A 17491-nucleotide genomic window follows, 5' to 3' on the forward strand; every position below is an offset into this window, starting at 1 on the left:
CTATAGGGTCACGATGAATCCGAATTGACTCGATGACAGTGAGTTGGTTTGGAGAATGTATTCTCATGAGAGTGGATGTTTGTCTAGTTTGTTGCTTGCTGTTATCCCAGTAACTGAAATAGCAATTGAGACCTGGTGGATAATACACACATGCACACACATACAGAGTATACACATATATATGGTTTTTAATTTTGAGACAGGAGTATGCATCCAAAAATTTGCGCCTTTAAATAATTTTATGTACATTTCATTGACATTAACTCCAACATGTTCGACAGCCATTAAAACTATCCATTTCCAGAAGTTTCCACCACTCCTACCCTTCAGTTATAAGCCTATCTCCTGCCTCTAAGCATGATAATTGGTTCTCTATTCTTGGTATTCCTTTGATGTGGGATCATATGATAGCTGTCTGTTTTTATTTTTTGCATCATAATTTATTTCCCTGAGCATCATGTTTTCAAGATTTATACATGTGATGACATCTATTAGTACTTAAATTTTATTTAGGGATAAAAAAGTACCCTGTTGTGGGTACATACAAAATTTTGTGTATCCATTTGTCTATTCATAGATACATAAGTTGTGTTAAACTTTAGGCCACAATTATCTTTAAGCTAGAGTTTCAGTGAACGAATTCATTAATGTAGATTTAAAAAACAGAGAAATTAATTTCCTTAATTGAAAATAAAGTTATAAAGAGAGTAACTCACTGTATTCTCACCAGCTGAAAGAGAACCAAAGTTGACAATCAAAACATTTCATTCCAGCCGCAGCTCTGATGCTGACTGAGCCGCTCTCTTCCTTTCTCTGGATCGTGCTTACTATCCAGAACATGGGCTGGCAGTGCTGTGCGTTCTGGGAGCTCAGCAGCTCTAAGTTTAAATCCGTTAGAACATGCGTAGCTCCACTCAAGACTGGGAGTTCTGATGGCACGATGCTTAAGCACTCAGCTGCTCACCCCAAACGTGTCAGCCTGAAGATCTTCCATGATGACTGCTTGGAAACCCTATGAGGCACTTTTAAGACGGCCTCTAGGGCTGCTCCCGGTAGGAGTTCAGTTTTTTCCTACTAGCTGGGGTTTGTGGAGCTTAGGTGGCAGAGTGGGTTATACTTTTGCCTGGTAACTGAAACGTCAACAGTTCTAAACCACCAGCTGGTCCTATAGGGTTGTCATGACTCTGCATGCATCAACTCTATGGCAGTGAGTTTGTTTGCTTTGCAGTTGTGGTTTGGTTTTGTTTAGAACTCTTTTAAACCTCCATTGTCTCCCAAATTATGATGCAAGTTTGTTTTCAGGCAAAACAAGGTCCCTAAAGTTACCCAGCATGTTCACAGAGAATTGTTTGCCACCATGTTGGGCCTAAAAGTAAATTTGAATTAATCCCGGCTTGCATGAGTAGATTGTGCCTGGGATCAGCTTTATCGGCTCAGACGCCACGTTGCTTAACTAAGCAAAGTCCTCTGCCAAACAAGCACGTGCTCACCAGTCAGACCACAGCTCTTCCCCGTACTTAACAGAGCAGCGCTTCTCTCTGTGTGTCCGCTCATTTGCTGTTGATTTCTGACCCTTGAGTATTTGGGGAGTGGTCATCTGCCTCGCTTCTCATTTTCTTATATCACATCCTCTTTTCTTCCCTCTTTCCTCTCAATCCCAATGAGAAGCACTGATATTTCAAATATTATGCAAAGAGTTCGTGGCTAAGAAATATCAAGAACCCTGAATTCACGATCTAGCTGTCACCAGGACCTTCCTGGGTACTGTTTCTAGTTTCTTTAGTCGCCTGGCTTTCAGGATAAGCTCCTAGGGTCAAGCCAGGAGACAGAGTGGAAGAGTGCAAGAGGAACAAAGAGATTAGAATCAGGACCGATGAAGATTTCGATGACAAAAAATACTCCTAGCATCCCTGGCTTCTGGTTGCAGGTAGCAAACACACTCCCGGTTCATTTAGACTGCCAGCAATCAGGTTGTTTTTCACAATTGAACACAATCTTAACTGAGTCTCAATTTCAAGGAATTCACAGCTTTGGAGACTATAAGGAAAGAAAAACTCTGAGCATGTGAAAATACTGTCAAGGAAACATTTAAAGCAGAAGAGAGCTGATGAATCATCTCTGCAGTAGAGATGCTGGAGGAAAGGAAATGGGGTTTTGTGCTGGGGGAATTTTCTCTCCTTTCTCTTCTCCAAGATAGTTGGTCTACTAACTCCAGCCATAGGTAGGCGCTGCTCAAGGAACCATGGTTTGGGGACTCAGCTTCTACTTACCTTTCTGGCTTCCTCTTGGCCATATGCAGATTTTTTATCCTGCTGTGTGTGGCCCGCTGGTCCCAAGAGGGCAGTAATTTTGGAGAAAATATTCACATGGTAAGTGGAGGAATCTCTCACTCTCAATTTCTCATTTCTCCCAAGAGAGCAAACATTTCCTGCCCCAATCATCTTCTGTTATGATCTACCTGTTTCGTAGATCACATGGCATTCCTAACTTAAAAGAGAGCTTTCAAAATGGAAGAACAGTATTGGTTCCTGGATTGGTGCTGATGTTTTTTTATACTGAGCAAGAGCAGGAATATATTAGCATAGAATAAGGGGGGCACAGAAGGTCACCCTATCTTATCGGTAATGACCTTTCCAACTCGGCTTCTCTTTTTTGAACTGTCCTTTCTCCGATACCCACTGTGATGGTCATGTAGAACATCTAAGACGGACTTTCTTCCTTTAAATATGTGTCGGGTGTTCTAACAAGATCTGTTACTGCTTTAGCTCCTAGTGTAGTGCTTACTTTACTCTTAGCTAAATGTGTTCAGTATACACTGATAAGAGCTCTGTCCTGTCACTTATTGAGGACTGGAAGAAGAAGATTCTAGTGGTGCGTTGCGATTCAATTTGTGTTTAGGTTAATACTCTCCAGAGTGTTCTACTTCTCCTTATTCCAAAAGGGAATGTTTGCAGATCCATACCTCACAAGGATATGACTATTGAATATACAAATACATTTAAAACACAATGATATTGGAAGTATAGAAAGTGACGAGCCAAAGTTTCTACATGGATCAATATCACAGGTGCTTATAAATTACCTGGCACTTGTTTCCCGAGTGGCAATGGGGTACCATAGTATTTCACTGCTAAGACTCTTTTAGTGCTTTCTTATATTCCTCCTTTTACTCCCCTCCAGACTCGTTCACATAATAGAGACTCAATAAATATTTGCTAAATTGAATCGACATATCTAAATAGTATACTGAATCCTAAGTAGAAAGGTGTTGTGTATAAACTCTTACAGGACTGAATTGCAAACTTTACATTGTCTCCTACTGCTTCTGCTTATTAGATGGAAAATAATCCATAATCATTTCAGAAAGAAAGGAATTTTTAATGGGAACAATCTGTGGTCTATCTCCTGAGGTTGCTCTTGCTGTTACAAATTGCTAGGTAATCATGGGAGACAGAAAACTGACCCGTTTTCAGCTTCTCATCGAAAAAAAAACAAAACAGATTGATTTCATGGATTCTGAGATTCTTCTCTTTACCTCAGTACCATGTATCACTTACAACTGCAGACAGTGGACTTTGTCAGTCAAAGTTGAGATGCCATGCATGGGTTTGTCCTATCTGTGACATGGCTCTTCCATTTGCAACACACATGATGATACTGTATAATTCTTCTACTTAAGTTCTGCAAGGGTGTGTATTGATTTAGCAGTTATTTTATATATGGAAATTAAATAAGCCCTCAACTGTAATAGTGTTCATTTCTTCACCTTAAAGTAGTATATTCTCAAGTATGTTGTTAGGTGTAAATAGATGCCCTCTATTCAGACTAGGGCCTCAAGTACCGTGGAGTCAAGACTATTGTGAACCAAAGATTTTTATTGGCTGATTTTCAAAAGTAGGTCACCATGTCTTTCTTCCTAGTGCATCTTAGCCTGGAAGCTACTTTGAAAACCAGTCAGCATCCCAGTAATACTTAAGCTTCCACCCACAGGTAAATAGTCACTGTCCACGTGGAAGGCAGGATTCTACCACCTGTCCTCCTTTCACAGGTACAGTTCCTTAGTCGATAAATTTTATGATAGAAGATTGCTAGAGGTCTGACAGCTATTCATTCACTAAAACCATGTAGCACTAAACCATCACACCACCGAGGCTCCATTCCTTAATAGGTTGCTTATACACTGTGGTGACCAGGCACAGGTGTGCACTGGTGAGCAAGGTCAATCCACTGTGAAGGACTAAGCTGGAACATGAGCCATGGAGGTAATGCTCACATTCAATTGGGCAGTGACTGGGATGAAAATATGATTATATTTCGGAGGAGAATGTGGTATACTCAGCATTATCATCATTATTGAGAAATAAGCTGATCGATGAATCCAGCCTTTGTTGGCAGGCATAGGAGTCTATTATTTATTTTCCACAATGATATAGTCCTGCCAGGATGGGTTTGGTCTACATGGATGCTTATATTGAAGTTATCTGCATTCCATATAAATGACTTTTGAAACCTGCTCTATTCTCCGGTGGCTTTGAAGGAAATGAGATGATCAGCTGTCTAGCAGGCAGAAGGCGACCTTCTCAAGCACGGAAGACCACAAATGAATGGCTTGCTTGTCTCTAGCTGCCAGTCTTTTTGGTCTTCACATTTTAGCATTATAAGCACAGTAATATTCCTATTACCACAGCAATAGCCAATTCCTTCCTTCTGTTAAATTGTTTGATTTTGCTCACCTGTGGGTGGTTCAAAGAGGAGCGACTTAACTGCCATGACCCAGCTTCATGCAATTGTTCTTCCAGAAGGGCTTTGAACCGTCCGTCCTGGTTCAGCCATCTGCTGAGCACTTTTATTTCCACCCCAGATATCCAGAGTCAGAATCTACATTTCAACAATATTCTCAGAAAATTCTTTCATAGCCTCAGTTAATTCGTATTTGGAGTCTATCTGGTTAAAATGCAGATTCCTATTGAGTATATGTAGGGTGGAAATGCAAGTTGTCAGCAGAAGTTAAAACCGGAATAAACAACTTGTACTCAACAATACTGGCTGAGCTCTGAAGCCTAGGTGCAGACCACCCTCCACCAATCACATCACCAAATGGAGTTCATGCTAATTTACTTAATCACACAGCTGTAATTGAATCCTGATAGGAAACTGGGTTTGCATACAGAATGGTACTCTTTCCCCTGCTGAGAAGGTGGGAGAATAGTTATTTTCCCTAGCAGCTCCAGGACAGTTCTCCTGTCCCACCACCAGCCTCAGCAGGGCAGTTTGCTGATGATTTCATCTCATTAGACTCCGTGGTGATTCTCAGACCAGGAGGAATTCTGGCATTAAACAGTAGATGCCGTTGTCTATGGATACTTCTTTTTTCTGCTTCTCTGTTTGCATATTGTAAGCTTTATAACAGGGCCAGTGATTCACGCCTTCTTTCTCTCACCCTATTTCACAATCCTGGGAGCACCCTACAAAAATTGGAACTGGCTACAATTAATATGGAGAAACCAAAAAAGTGTTTCTCAAAATCTGGTCTCCTGAACACCCAAAGCAGTGACTCTTGCGCGGTAGTTCTCAAGGTGGAGTTCCCAGACCTGTAACAGAGTCATCTGGGCATGTGCGGGGAAAGCAGCATCTCACACCTTATCCACACCTTCTAACAAGCATATCTAGAAGGTGACTGGAAATGCATGCGAATCCCTGAGTTGAGGTTTTTTAAAATACAAAATCCTGGTCTTTTTCTGCCACTTTTTAAAAAAGAACTCGTTTATTTTATGGCCAGGATACAATGATAGATAATTCCACCCAATCAAACATAACCAATCCATTGACATCAAGCTGCTTCTGACACTTAGCAACTCTATCCAAATGCAAAAGCCAAACTAGGTGCTATTGGGACGATGTCAATTCACAGAGACCACATAGGATGGAATATGCTGTGGATTTCTGAGACTGAACCTTGTAGTGAAATAAAAGCCACCTTTCTCTCCCTACATCTCACCCCAAGAGTTTTCACCTGCTGACTCCGCAATTGGCAGTCCAGGCCCAGGAGGGCTCACAGCAACGCTGTGTTGTCATTGGTCGGTTCTAACCGAGTGACCCGATGCACAACAGAAGGAAACACTGCCAGTCCCGCCCCGTGCTCACCATTGTCCCTGTGCTGGAGTCCGTCTCATTGAGGGCCTTCCTCTTTTTGCTGCGCCTCTACTTTATCAAGCATGATGTCCTTCTCCTGATAACACGTCAAAGGTGTGTCAGATGAAGCCTCACTGTCCTGACCTGTGAGGAGCCCTCTGGCCATGCATGTATCAAGACAGATCACTTCTTTTAGAGCCCATGCTATTTTCTGTATTCTTCTCCAGCACGACAATTCAAACTTTTCAATTATTCTTTGCCCTTCATGTAACGTCAAACTTGCACATGCATATGAGGCAAATGAAAATACTATGGTTTGGGTCAGGAGCGCTTAATCTTCAAGGAAATATCCTCATTTTTCAATAGTCTAAAAAGCACTTGTGCACCAGATTTACCTAATGCAACTCATTTTATCTCTTGACTGGTGCGTCCTGAGCCTTGATTGTGGATTTAAGTAAGACAACATCCTTGATAACTCCTATCAAGCATACTATTAACATGGATAATGTCATTGGTCCAGTTGTGAGGATTTGGTTGTCACATGGAGTCACAATCCATAGTGAAGATCACAATCTTTAATTTTCACCAGCCAGTGCCTTAAGTAGTCTTCCCTATCAACAAGCAAAGTTGTGTCATTTGCATATTGTAGGTGGTTAATAAGCCTCCCTCCAATCCTGATGTCACCTTCATATGATCCAGCTTCTCTGATGATTTGTTCAGCATACAGATTGAACAGGTGTGGTGAGAGGATACAACCCTGCCACACACCTTTCCTGACCTTTAGCCTTGCAGTATGCCCTAGTTTTGTTCACCCAACTGCCTCTTGATCCATGTTCAAATTCCTCACGAGCACAATGAAGTGTTCTGGAATTCCTGTTCTCAAATTATCTATACTTTATTAAGGTCCACACAGTTGAATGCCTTTGCATCGTCAATAAAATTCAGTGAATATCTTCCTGGTATTCTCAGCTTTGAGACAAAATGCATCTGGCATTAGTAATGATACTCTATGTTCCACATCCTCTTCTGAATCTGGTCTCGGCTTCTGACAGTTCCCTGACGACGAACTGCTGCAATAATTGTTGGAAGATATTCAACACGTTACTTGTGTGTAATATCAATGATATTGTTCTATAGTTTGAGCATTCTATTGGGTCACCTTTTTTGGAATAAGTGCAAATAGGGATTTCTTCCAGTCTGTTGGCTGCTGAGTCTTCCAAACTCTCTGGCATAGATGAGAGGATGCTTTTAGTCCCTGGTGAGCTTTCTGAAACATTTCAATTGGTATTCCAAAAATTACTGAAACCTTGTTTTTGCCTTATGGTTTCATTGTAGCTTGTACTTATTCCTTAGTATCCTTGGTTCTTGTCATACAGCACCTGGGATATTTGATGTATATGCAATATGCATACATATATGCAAAATTTTACCTTGAAATAATTTTATATTTACAAGAAAGTTTAAAAGATAGTAATAATAATAAAGTGCTTACAGACATTTGCAGGTTTAGAATTGCTGATATTGCAGCTAGCAGTCCACTTTTCCACTAGGTTTAATTTATATATATATATATATATATATATATATATATATATATATATTCACATACATACATATATGTACATTTTAATTTTAAATAATTTTAGATTTACAGGAAAGCTGCAAAGATAATCATGATAGTAAGTTTGTAGGCAGGGTTCTCTCTCTCACTCTCTCTCTCTCTATATATTATATCTATACAGCATGAAGAAATATAATAGCTAATTAGTTCACACAGCATTAAAGAGGGCTCAGTTCAACTCACTTATGTGGAACAGTTAATATACTGGAAATCCTTCAACTCATGAGGGCTGATGGTCCAGGTCAAGGGAGCAGACAGCTGGGTCTTCTGTAGAGCAATGAAGGAAGCCTGGCCATGGGCAGCAAACAGCAGGGTGGATCACCAATAATCAGCAGCGCAGGAGCTTAGTAAAGCAGGCCCAGATGGGATATTTAACTCAAGCAATGCAAGACGACAGGATCCACTAGCCACAAGCTCAAGCGATTAACACACCAGCAATGTGGTGTGGTGAAGCGGGTTTGAAGGAACCTCTAGTTCTAGTGACAAGATCCATCCATTGGTTTGTCCCATAGGTAGAGCAGTTAACAAATTGAGGCAGAGAACTTGATAAAGCAACCACACATTGGTCCAATCACCACAGAGTAAGAGAAAGAGGGGCAGGCCTTGCTGAGCCATTTATCTCTTTGCCCTCCAATCAAACTGCGTCCTGATTAATCCCACATGTTCCTATTGGCACAAAAAAACCTACCTATCACAGTAAGGTACTCAATGACATTTGCACACATTTTGTATGAATATATTTTCAGTTCACTAAGTAAATACTTAGCACTACGACTGATTATTTATAACTCTGTTTAACATTTTAAAGGGTAGTCAAATTCTTTTCCAAATAGCTTTAACTTTTTGTATCCTTACCAGCAATGAATGAGAATTCCTACTTCTCTACACCTTCTCCAATATTGATATTTTTAATCTCTCCCTCTCAAAACTATTTGTGAGTAGTGCAATATTATTTTAGTTTTTATCTGCATTTTTAATGTTAAGCATTTCATCATGTGCATATTTTCCATCTGCAAATTTTCATTAGATGCATGATTATTCAGATTGCTTGTGGTAGCAATTGTACAATTCTAATGGACATGCTTTAACAACAAAACAATCAAACCCATTGACATCAAGTTTGTTCCAACCACCACTCCTGTAAGCATGGCTGAACTGCCCCTGTGAGTTTCTGAGGCTGCAACTCTTTATGACAGTAAATAGCCGCCCCACCTTTCTCCTGTGGAACCACTCATGGTTTTGAACTGCTGACCTGGTGGTTAGCAATCCAAATGCTTACCCCCTCAGACACCCGGGCTCCTTTCTTTTTAATAGTGGCCTCAAATTTTTTCTTATTTATACTAATAAGTTAAATAGCGATGATTGATTTTTTTAAAAAAATCACATTAGCCTTGCATCCCTGAATTAAACTCATTTCATATATATATATATATATGTATGTATATATATATATTGCATTGAATTTGTTAACATTATACTAAGAAAATATGGCAAGTAATTCATAAGAGATATTGGTCTGTAATTCTCTTTGTAAAATCATTGAACATTAGGGTAGCAACTTTGCAATGAATTATCATTATCTTCTTTTATTTCTTAGAAGATCATGTTTTATTTCATCCTGAGTAGTATTCCCCAGTTAGCCTAAAGTTTTCTTTCCTTTCCTTTTTTTCAACATTTTTTATTGTAAATTAGGTAAAGGTTTACATTTCAGATAATCAAATTATTTTTAACAGTTTAAACCGTCCAGCGGTTTACCCTTGAACTCATCCTTGATTTCTCTGTTTGGGGACTGCTAGCTTCCAGTTTACTCTAAGAGGCACAGGGTACTCCAATTTGACCCATAGGCTACTTGGAAATATATTGCTCAGATTCTAAATGTTTGAAAATGTGTGTTATCTTTCTGTTATTAATCCCCACTTTCATTCTACTTTGTCTAAGAACATGCTTTGCATAATTTCTATGCTTTTGAATATGCTGTTTTCTTTATGGTCAAAGATATGATCTATTTTGTTCAATGCCCATTTTTACTTGTGAAAATAATGTGAAACTTTATTATTAACTTAATTAAGTATTACAGTTAAGTTACATTGATTGGTAATGTTGTGTGACACACACACACATATATATATATATAAAGTCCATGGGCAATTTTATGCTCACCAAAAGCTGAAAACCATATAGATGTATCTATTTAACACTATTTGAGGTTAGAGTGTAGTGATGGCTTAATTTTATATTAGAGTTTATATTTTTCAATGTGTTTGCAAGTTCATTGCCTTTGCCTCGGGTATCTCCAAAACACATACGAAGTAGCACAGGACTTTCTGCCTGTCTCCTTCCAAGGTTTGCTAGCCCTGCTGTTGGTACCTTTGCTTCACTTATCCTCTCTGCCCCTTGCTCCTTCTCAAGGCTTCACAAAAGTAATCTTGGTAAAACACTAGGCCTTGGGCATGTTACTAAGAAATGAATAATGGAGTGGGGATGTGGATCTGTTGCTTGCTAAACTGCCAACATCATGAAAGTTATCATTTAAATTAATAGTGTAAAGTCTCTGAGAAATTGCAGTGAATATATTTTCCTACTTTGTTCCCTGTCCCCTAATATAAGCAGCATAAGACTAACTGTTGCATCGGGTTAATAAGATTAAACAGAAGAGCCTGTGGAAAACACTTAGGAAGGGCTTGAGTACTTAGTATAAGGTTAAGAAAAGGTTTTCTATGATTTATAAAAATTGGCATTCTTGTATTTTCTTTCATCTTAGTCCTGTTGTGGACAAAGAGATAAGCTTTCAATGTTGAATATGATGAAATAAAGCTCTGGGAATGCAGAGGGCAGAAAATTCAGATAATCGTGCATCCACCTGCTCCAGTTTTGAACTGCTGTGTATGTAGTATTTGTGGAAAACTATAGTTCTATTGTCGTGTATTGATTGCCTTTGTGGACCGTCTTTTACTCACTTAAACCTAGGTCCCCAGATCAGTGTCATTGGTATTCTCAGACAGAATCCGCATTTCTAAGTGCATTGCAAAGAAAGGAAGCTCGGTAATGCCATGGACAAGGTACCAAGTAGGAGCGACAGCTCAGGAGTCAAGCATGCAGTCTTATGCCTTCCTCAATCAGAAGCAACATCAAGGAAGTACCTTGAACTCAAACTCAAAATTCCTCCCCAATGACTTCCTCGGGTTCTTTTTAAAAAAAATGTTTCATTGGGGGCTCGTACAACTCTTATCACAATTCACATATACATCCATTATATGTTAAGCACATTTGTACATTTGTTGCCATCATCATTCCCAAAACATTTGCTTTCTACTTGAGCCCTTGGTATCAGCTACTCATTTTTACCCCTCCCTCACCACTTCCTACTCCCTCATGAACCCTTGATAATTTATAAATTATTATTAGGTCATGTCTTACACTGTCTGACATCTCCCTTTTTTGTTGTCATCCTCTTTTTTGTTGTCCATCCCCCACGGGAGGTTATACGTAGATCCTTATAATCAATTACCCCTTTCTACCCCACCTTCCCTCCACCCTCCCGGTATTGCCACTCTCACCACTGGTCCTGAGGGGTACATCTCTCCTGGATTCTCTGTGTTTTCAGTTCCTATTTGTACCAGTGTACAGCCTCTGGTCTAGCCAGATTTGTAAGGTAGAATTGGGATCATTATAGTGTTGGTGGTGGAGAGGAAGCATTTAAGAACTAGAGGAAAGTTGTATGGCTCATTGTTGCTACACTGCACCCTAACTGGCTCATCTCCTCCCCATGACCCTTTGGTAAAGGGATGTCCAGATGCCTACAGATGGTCTTTGGGACCCCAGTCTGCTATCTCCCTCTTTCACAATGATATGATCTTTTTGTTCTTTGATGCCTGATACCTGATCCCTTCAACACCTCATGGTCACACAGGCTGGTGTGCTTCTTCCATGTGGGTTTTGTTGCTTCTGGGCTACCTGGTTGCTTGTTCACCTTCAAGCCTTTAAGACCCTGGACACTATATCTTTTGATAGCTGGGCACCATAAGCTTTCTTTACCACATTTGCTTATGCACACATTTGTCTTCAAGGATCTTATCAGAAAGGTGGGCACACAATAGAAGCATTCCAGCCTGTGTGACCATGAGGTGTCAAAGGGATCAGGTATCAGGCATCAAAGAACAAAAAATATCAGGCATCCCCTGGTTCTTTTGTTGACTCTTTGGGAATTATACTGACACTCTGCTTTCTTCTCTTAAACAGGTGGGCTCTGCATTGCCCAGTCCGTGAGAATCCCCCAAGAGCGAAAAGACAGGACCATTGACTTTGATAGAATTATCAAACAGCTCCTGGACACCCCCAACTCCAGAGCCGTCGTGATTTTTGCCAACGATGAAGATATAAAGTAAGGATGACTGGTGAAATTTGTTAACATGCATGTGGCAACTTTAGGAGACAGATTAGGATGCTGGAAGAGAACGCGGAAATGATAGCACAGGACCAAAGCTGTAATTATGTACTGACAAAGTCTGTGCATGCATTCTATCCCAACGGAAGTAGTGAGAGTGCGTCATGGAAACAGCAGCATGTTGCTGTCATGTATCTTTCTTTGATGAGCAAACAAAACTTATTCAATTATTTGTAAAAAGAGAAAAACCACTAGACCACTGAAAGATCCTTTTATTAAAAACTCAAAATGTAACAGACTTTGATCCAAAGAATAGTTGTTCTTAATCAAAGGAATACAATGACATAATGTAAAAGAAAAATGGCCTGTAATTCTTGTTGAATCACTAATGTTAAACTCAGTAAGTCTGAAACCAAACTTGCCAAATCTACCATTCCACCTGTTTCTCTTCCTTTTTTCTCCACTCGCTGCACCTTAGACTAAACAATATGATTGTTAGTTTGACTCCGTCTTTTTCCTATTCTCTACAGTTTTCAACAAGACATGGAGGGTTTTGGAATGTCTCTCGAACTCTAATATTCTTTATTTTCACTCCAATTGCAACATTATAATTCAGAATACTTATTTTCATAATGAAAAATGACAAAATTTACTAAAAAATACAAGAAAACAAACCCCAAAGTGTCCCATCCATTCTGTCCCCAGCTAATGAGTTCTCATCTCCAAAAGCAATGTCTATTACTAGTTTCTTGCATATATTTCTAGAGACATGATGAATATATACCACCACAGGTATATATATATACACATAACTATAGATTTGTTCAGTCTTTGCAGTAGCTGTGCCTGATTACATTTTACACATGTACTCTCATTTATATAGAACCCTTGGAGGCGCTAATGGATAATCATTATAATCCTATTCACAAGGTCAGTGGTTCAATCCCACATCTGATTGTGGGGAGAAAATTGAGGTTATCTGTTCGCATAAAGATTTCTAGCCCTGGAAAACATATAAAGGGGTCACTATGGGTCAGAATCCAGTTGATGGCATTGGGTTATATTTTATTTAACTACTTTCTTATAGATTGAAATTGAAGTTTAACTGAAGGCTTTTCCAATTGTAAATGTTATATTTACAAATAAATAATAAGGGCCACTCAAATAAGACTGATTCACAGAAACCCTATGCACAGGAGAACAAAAATTTGTTTTCGTCACACACACAATCATTGTTGTTTGAACCCATTGATTCAGCCAATGTGTTGATTTATCTTTTTAAGAGTCTTACTCTTTTTTTTGCTGACCCTCTATGTTACCAAACATTATGTCCTTTTTTCAGGGACTTGCCCCTCCTGATAGTATGTCCAACATGGTGACATGAAGTTGTGCTGTCCTTGATTCTAAGGAGAATTTGGGCTTTCCTTCTTCTGAGATGGATTTGTATGTTCTTTTGGCCATGCTCTTGCAATGTTTTTTGCAAACACCACAATGCAAATGCATCAATTCTTCTTTGGTCTTCCCTACTCATTACTCAGTGTTGTATGCATATGCATGAGACAATGCATATGGGAATACCTTTCCTTGGTTAGGTGGTCTTGGATAGAGTGAGAGCAAAGAGACAATGAAGACTGGTGTAATCCCCAAGACTGTTGTCACCATTCAGGTCCGGCACTCAACTCCCTCCCATATTTGATAAATCAACCATTTAAGATAAAAAAGACAGCATTTGTGATAGGATAGAGGGTTAAGCAGAGTGATGGAAAGAAAAGTTTGTAGTTAAAGAATTGCTCGTTGGCCTTTAGGATTGTTTTCCTGTCCAGTCTGTTAGGGAATCATGCATCATCAGAACAAAAAATCTTACAGTGAATGAGGTGGGGAGTGCAGAGTGGAGACACAAAGCCCATTTGTAGGCCACTGGACATTCCCTTACAGAAGGGTCTTGGGGAGGAGATGAGCCAGTCAGGGTGCGATGTAGCAATGATGAAAAATACAACTTTCCTCTAGTTCCTAAATGCTTTCCCCACCCCGCCCCACTATCATTATCCCAATCCTACCTTGCTCCTCTGGCAAGACCAGAGGATTTACACTGGTACAGATAAGAACTGGAAACACAGGGAATCCAGAGCAGATGATCCCTTCAGGACAAGTGGTGTGAGTGGCAATACTGGGAGGGCAGAAGGGAGGTGGTTGGAAAGGGGGAACTGATTTCAAGGATCTACATGTGACCTCCTCCCCAGGGGGTGGACAACAGAAAAGTAGGTGAAGGGAGACATTAGACAGGGCAAGATATGACAAAATAATTTATAAATTATCAAGGGTTCATGAGGGAGCAGGGAGCAGGGAGGGAGGGGGAAAATGAGGACCTGATTCCAGGGGCTTAAGTGGAGAGCAAATGTTTTGAGAATGATGAATGTACAAATGTGCTTTGCACAATTGATGTATGTATAGATTGTGATAAGAGTTGTATGAGCCCCTAATAAAGTGATTTAAAAAAAAGAAGAGTTATGGAAAAAGAAACTACATGGAAGTGGGTAAATGGTACAGTAAGAAGATTGCAGCAGATGAGAGGAAACAAAATGCATATGAACTGCTGAATGTAAACCTGATGATCTGTTCTGGAAACCTTCACCTAACTCACAATAACAAGTTCAAAAAGAAAACTAAACCATGTGTAGGATGCCTTACTTAACTGTAGTTTGGCACTTGGCATTAAAGTAAAGTGTGAAAGAAATGAAGATACCATAACTTGTAGGTGCACTTTAATCTTCAAAGTGACGCCTTTATTTTAAATACTTAAAAATGCAGCATATTTTCCCAAAGCAATTATTTTGATCTCTTGACTGCTTCCACTGACAAGAATTTTGATCCAAATGAAATAAAACACTTGATAACTTCATCCTTTCCTCCATTTAGCATGTGGTGTTGCTCATTGGTCCTATTACAAGTCATGCTGCAGTAAGCTTGTTTGTTAGCTGTTTCTACATATTGAAAAATCTCTTGAAAGGAAAGTCCTGGGTCAAAGATATTTCTCTTAAAAAAAAAATATATATATAGAGAGAGAGAGAGAGAAGAGAGAGAGAGAGAATAGATATTGTTGTGAGTGTACACTTCTATCAAAGTGTTTGAACTATGTGGACTTATAATGAAAAGTAATAATAAGGTAAATAAAAATGTACTAGGATTCAGTTCACATATCCATGAGTTTATCTCAAGCAATAAAATATTTAAATATGTTTCTGTCAGTGGATGTCTGCAGACAGGTTATTTCAGTAGTACACCTGTCTTCGTCTCCTTTTTATTTTATCATTATTATTTATTAAAAGATCATTTTATTGGGGGCTTTTACAAATCTTATAAAAATCCACATATCAATTGTATGAATCATATTTGTACATATATTTTCATCATTTTCTAGACATTTACTTTCTATTGAGACCTTGGTATCAGCTCCCTTCCCCCTTGTGGCCCCTTGATAAATTATTATTTTCATTTCTTACATTGACCGATGTGTCCCTTCCCCAATGGTTTCTGTTGTTTCTCCCTCTGGATGTGTGTGTGTGTGTGTGTGTGTGTGTGTTTTGATGATTGCAATTGGTTCCCCCTTCCTCCCATTCTTTCCCCACCTTCCCCCCACCTTTCTGGTATCGCTACTCCCCATCCTGTTCCTGGATTCCGTGTGTCATGTGCTCTTATCTATTATCTCTACCTGTGCACATGCTCCAGTCTAGTCCACAATGAAAGGCAGTACTGGGGTCATGATAGTGGGGGGTCAGGAAGCCTCAAGGAACCAGAGGAGTATTGTGTGTTTCATTGATGCTTTACTGCGCACTGATTGACTCATCTCTTCTATGTGACCCCTTTCTGAGGGGATGTCCCATTGTCAACAGATGGGCTTTGGTTTTCTGCTCTGACCCTCCTCATTCCCAGCAATATGATTTTTTCTTTGTTTGCTTGTTTTGAATCTTCGGATGCCTGTTACTTGGTCTCAGAGACACTCAAGATCCCATAGACTGGCGTGCTTCTTCCATGTGGGCTTGTTGCTTGTCTGCTAGATGGCTGCTTATTTAATTTCAAGCTGTAATACCCAGACACAATATCTTTTGATTGCTGGCCACCATCTGCTTTCTTTGCCACATTTGCTTATATACCCATTTTGTCTTCAGCGGTTTTACTGGGAAGGTGGGCATCACAGAATACCAGGCTGTTAGAACAAAGCATTCTTGCATTGAGGGAGCGTATGAGCAGGGTTCCGAAGTCCACCCACCATCTTAGTGTATTGTCATATAAATATATGTACATAGGTCAATACCTCTATTTTTATGAACTAATGTATTTATACATGTACACACTTATGCATGCACCTCTATCCACAGCTTTGCTTTCTAGAGAGTTCTGTTTCTTTTTACCTTCATCCTGCCCCACCATTGTGCTCACCCCAATTCCTCCTCTTAGTAATTCCTCTCAGCTAGATTTCTGTTGCTCCAACACTCCCACAATCTTAGTCTCTAAAGTGTCTTCATACACAAGAAAGGAATCCAATTAAAGCAGCGGCTTCCAGTGGGATATTCTAGGCCAGCTATTATTCAACGTTAGCTCAGAAGACGATTAAGACTTGTTTTTTGAACTCTGTTAAATCGAGTGGAAGGGTTATATGTGACCTCTGGCTTTCCTTATTGACACAAGACAGGGGTCAGGCATGCCTGTACCATCATTTTTATTTACCCGATGGGATACCAACCATTCCTCCTACAGCAATCTACTGGGTTTGATAATTTGTTGTCATGGCCACACAGAACTCACAGGCAAAACATAACCCCGGGGGTGCATTAGGGAAGTTCCAGGCTCAGTAAACAATAACGGTAGTCACTGGTCCATAGAAGCTCCTCTTCTCAGCCAGCAGTCAAGTCTCTCTCCGGTCTTCAGTCTCTCAGCCACATGGTCTCTGTTTCTCTAGACCAGAAAGCCCATCTAGTGCTCTAGCTTACAGTCTGGTATTCTCAGTGCTGCGCCTCTGTTCTGCCTCATGGTCTCCTTACCTAGCCCTCCTGTTTGGGCCAGGCTCCTTTGTTCTGCCCTGTGGTCTCCATGTTCTGATGCTTCTGGTCTGGGCTTTCAACAGCTTCAAACAGAGATTTCAAACAGGCCCCACCATCGGTGACTCCCTTTTGATGGTCCTAGTATTTCTCTGTGTCCCTGCTTCTGAAATGAGTCTTATAAGCAGAGAAATGGCTTTGATGGAGGCGTGGTTGGTGTCTTTCAGCAGATAATACCCCTTAGGAAAACAAAGGGTTATGACTATGTCAGACTCTAGAAAGGTGGAAACCAAGGACACATCCCACTTTGGTCCTGTA

The 17491-nt window shown here is 39.9% G+C and overlaps 1 protein-coding gene across 1 annotated transcript in view; it reads left to right on the forward strand.

Annotated features, from left to right (window-relative positions):
* Window positions 1–17491, forward strand: part of GRM7 (glutamate metabotropic receptor 7) — a 1162681-nt gene that overhangs the window by 542701 nt on the left and 602489 nt on the right. Inside the window, exon 3 of the mRNA XM_075553170.1 lies at window positions 11993–12134. Within this exon, the coding sequence (XP_075409285.1) occupies window positions 11993–12134 (142 nt within the window). The remainder of the gene's footprint in view (window positions 1–11992; window positions 12135–17491) is intronic.

Source organism: Tenrec ecaudatus, chromosome 6 (assembly GCF_050624435.1).
Source record: "Tenrec ecaudatus isolate mTenEca1 chromosome 6, mTenEca1.hap1, whole genome shotgun sequence".
NCBI lineage: Eukaryota > Metazoa > Chordata > Mammalia > Afrosoricida > Tenrecidae > Tenrec > Tenrec ecaudatus.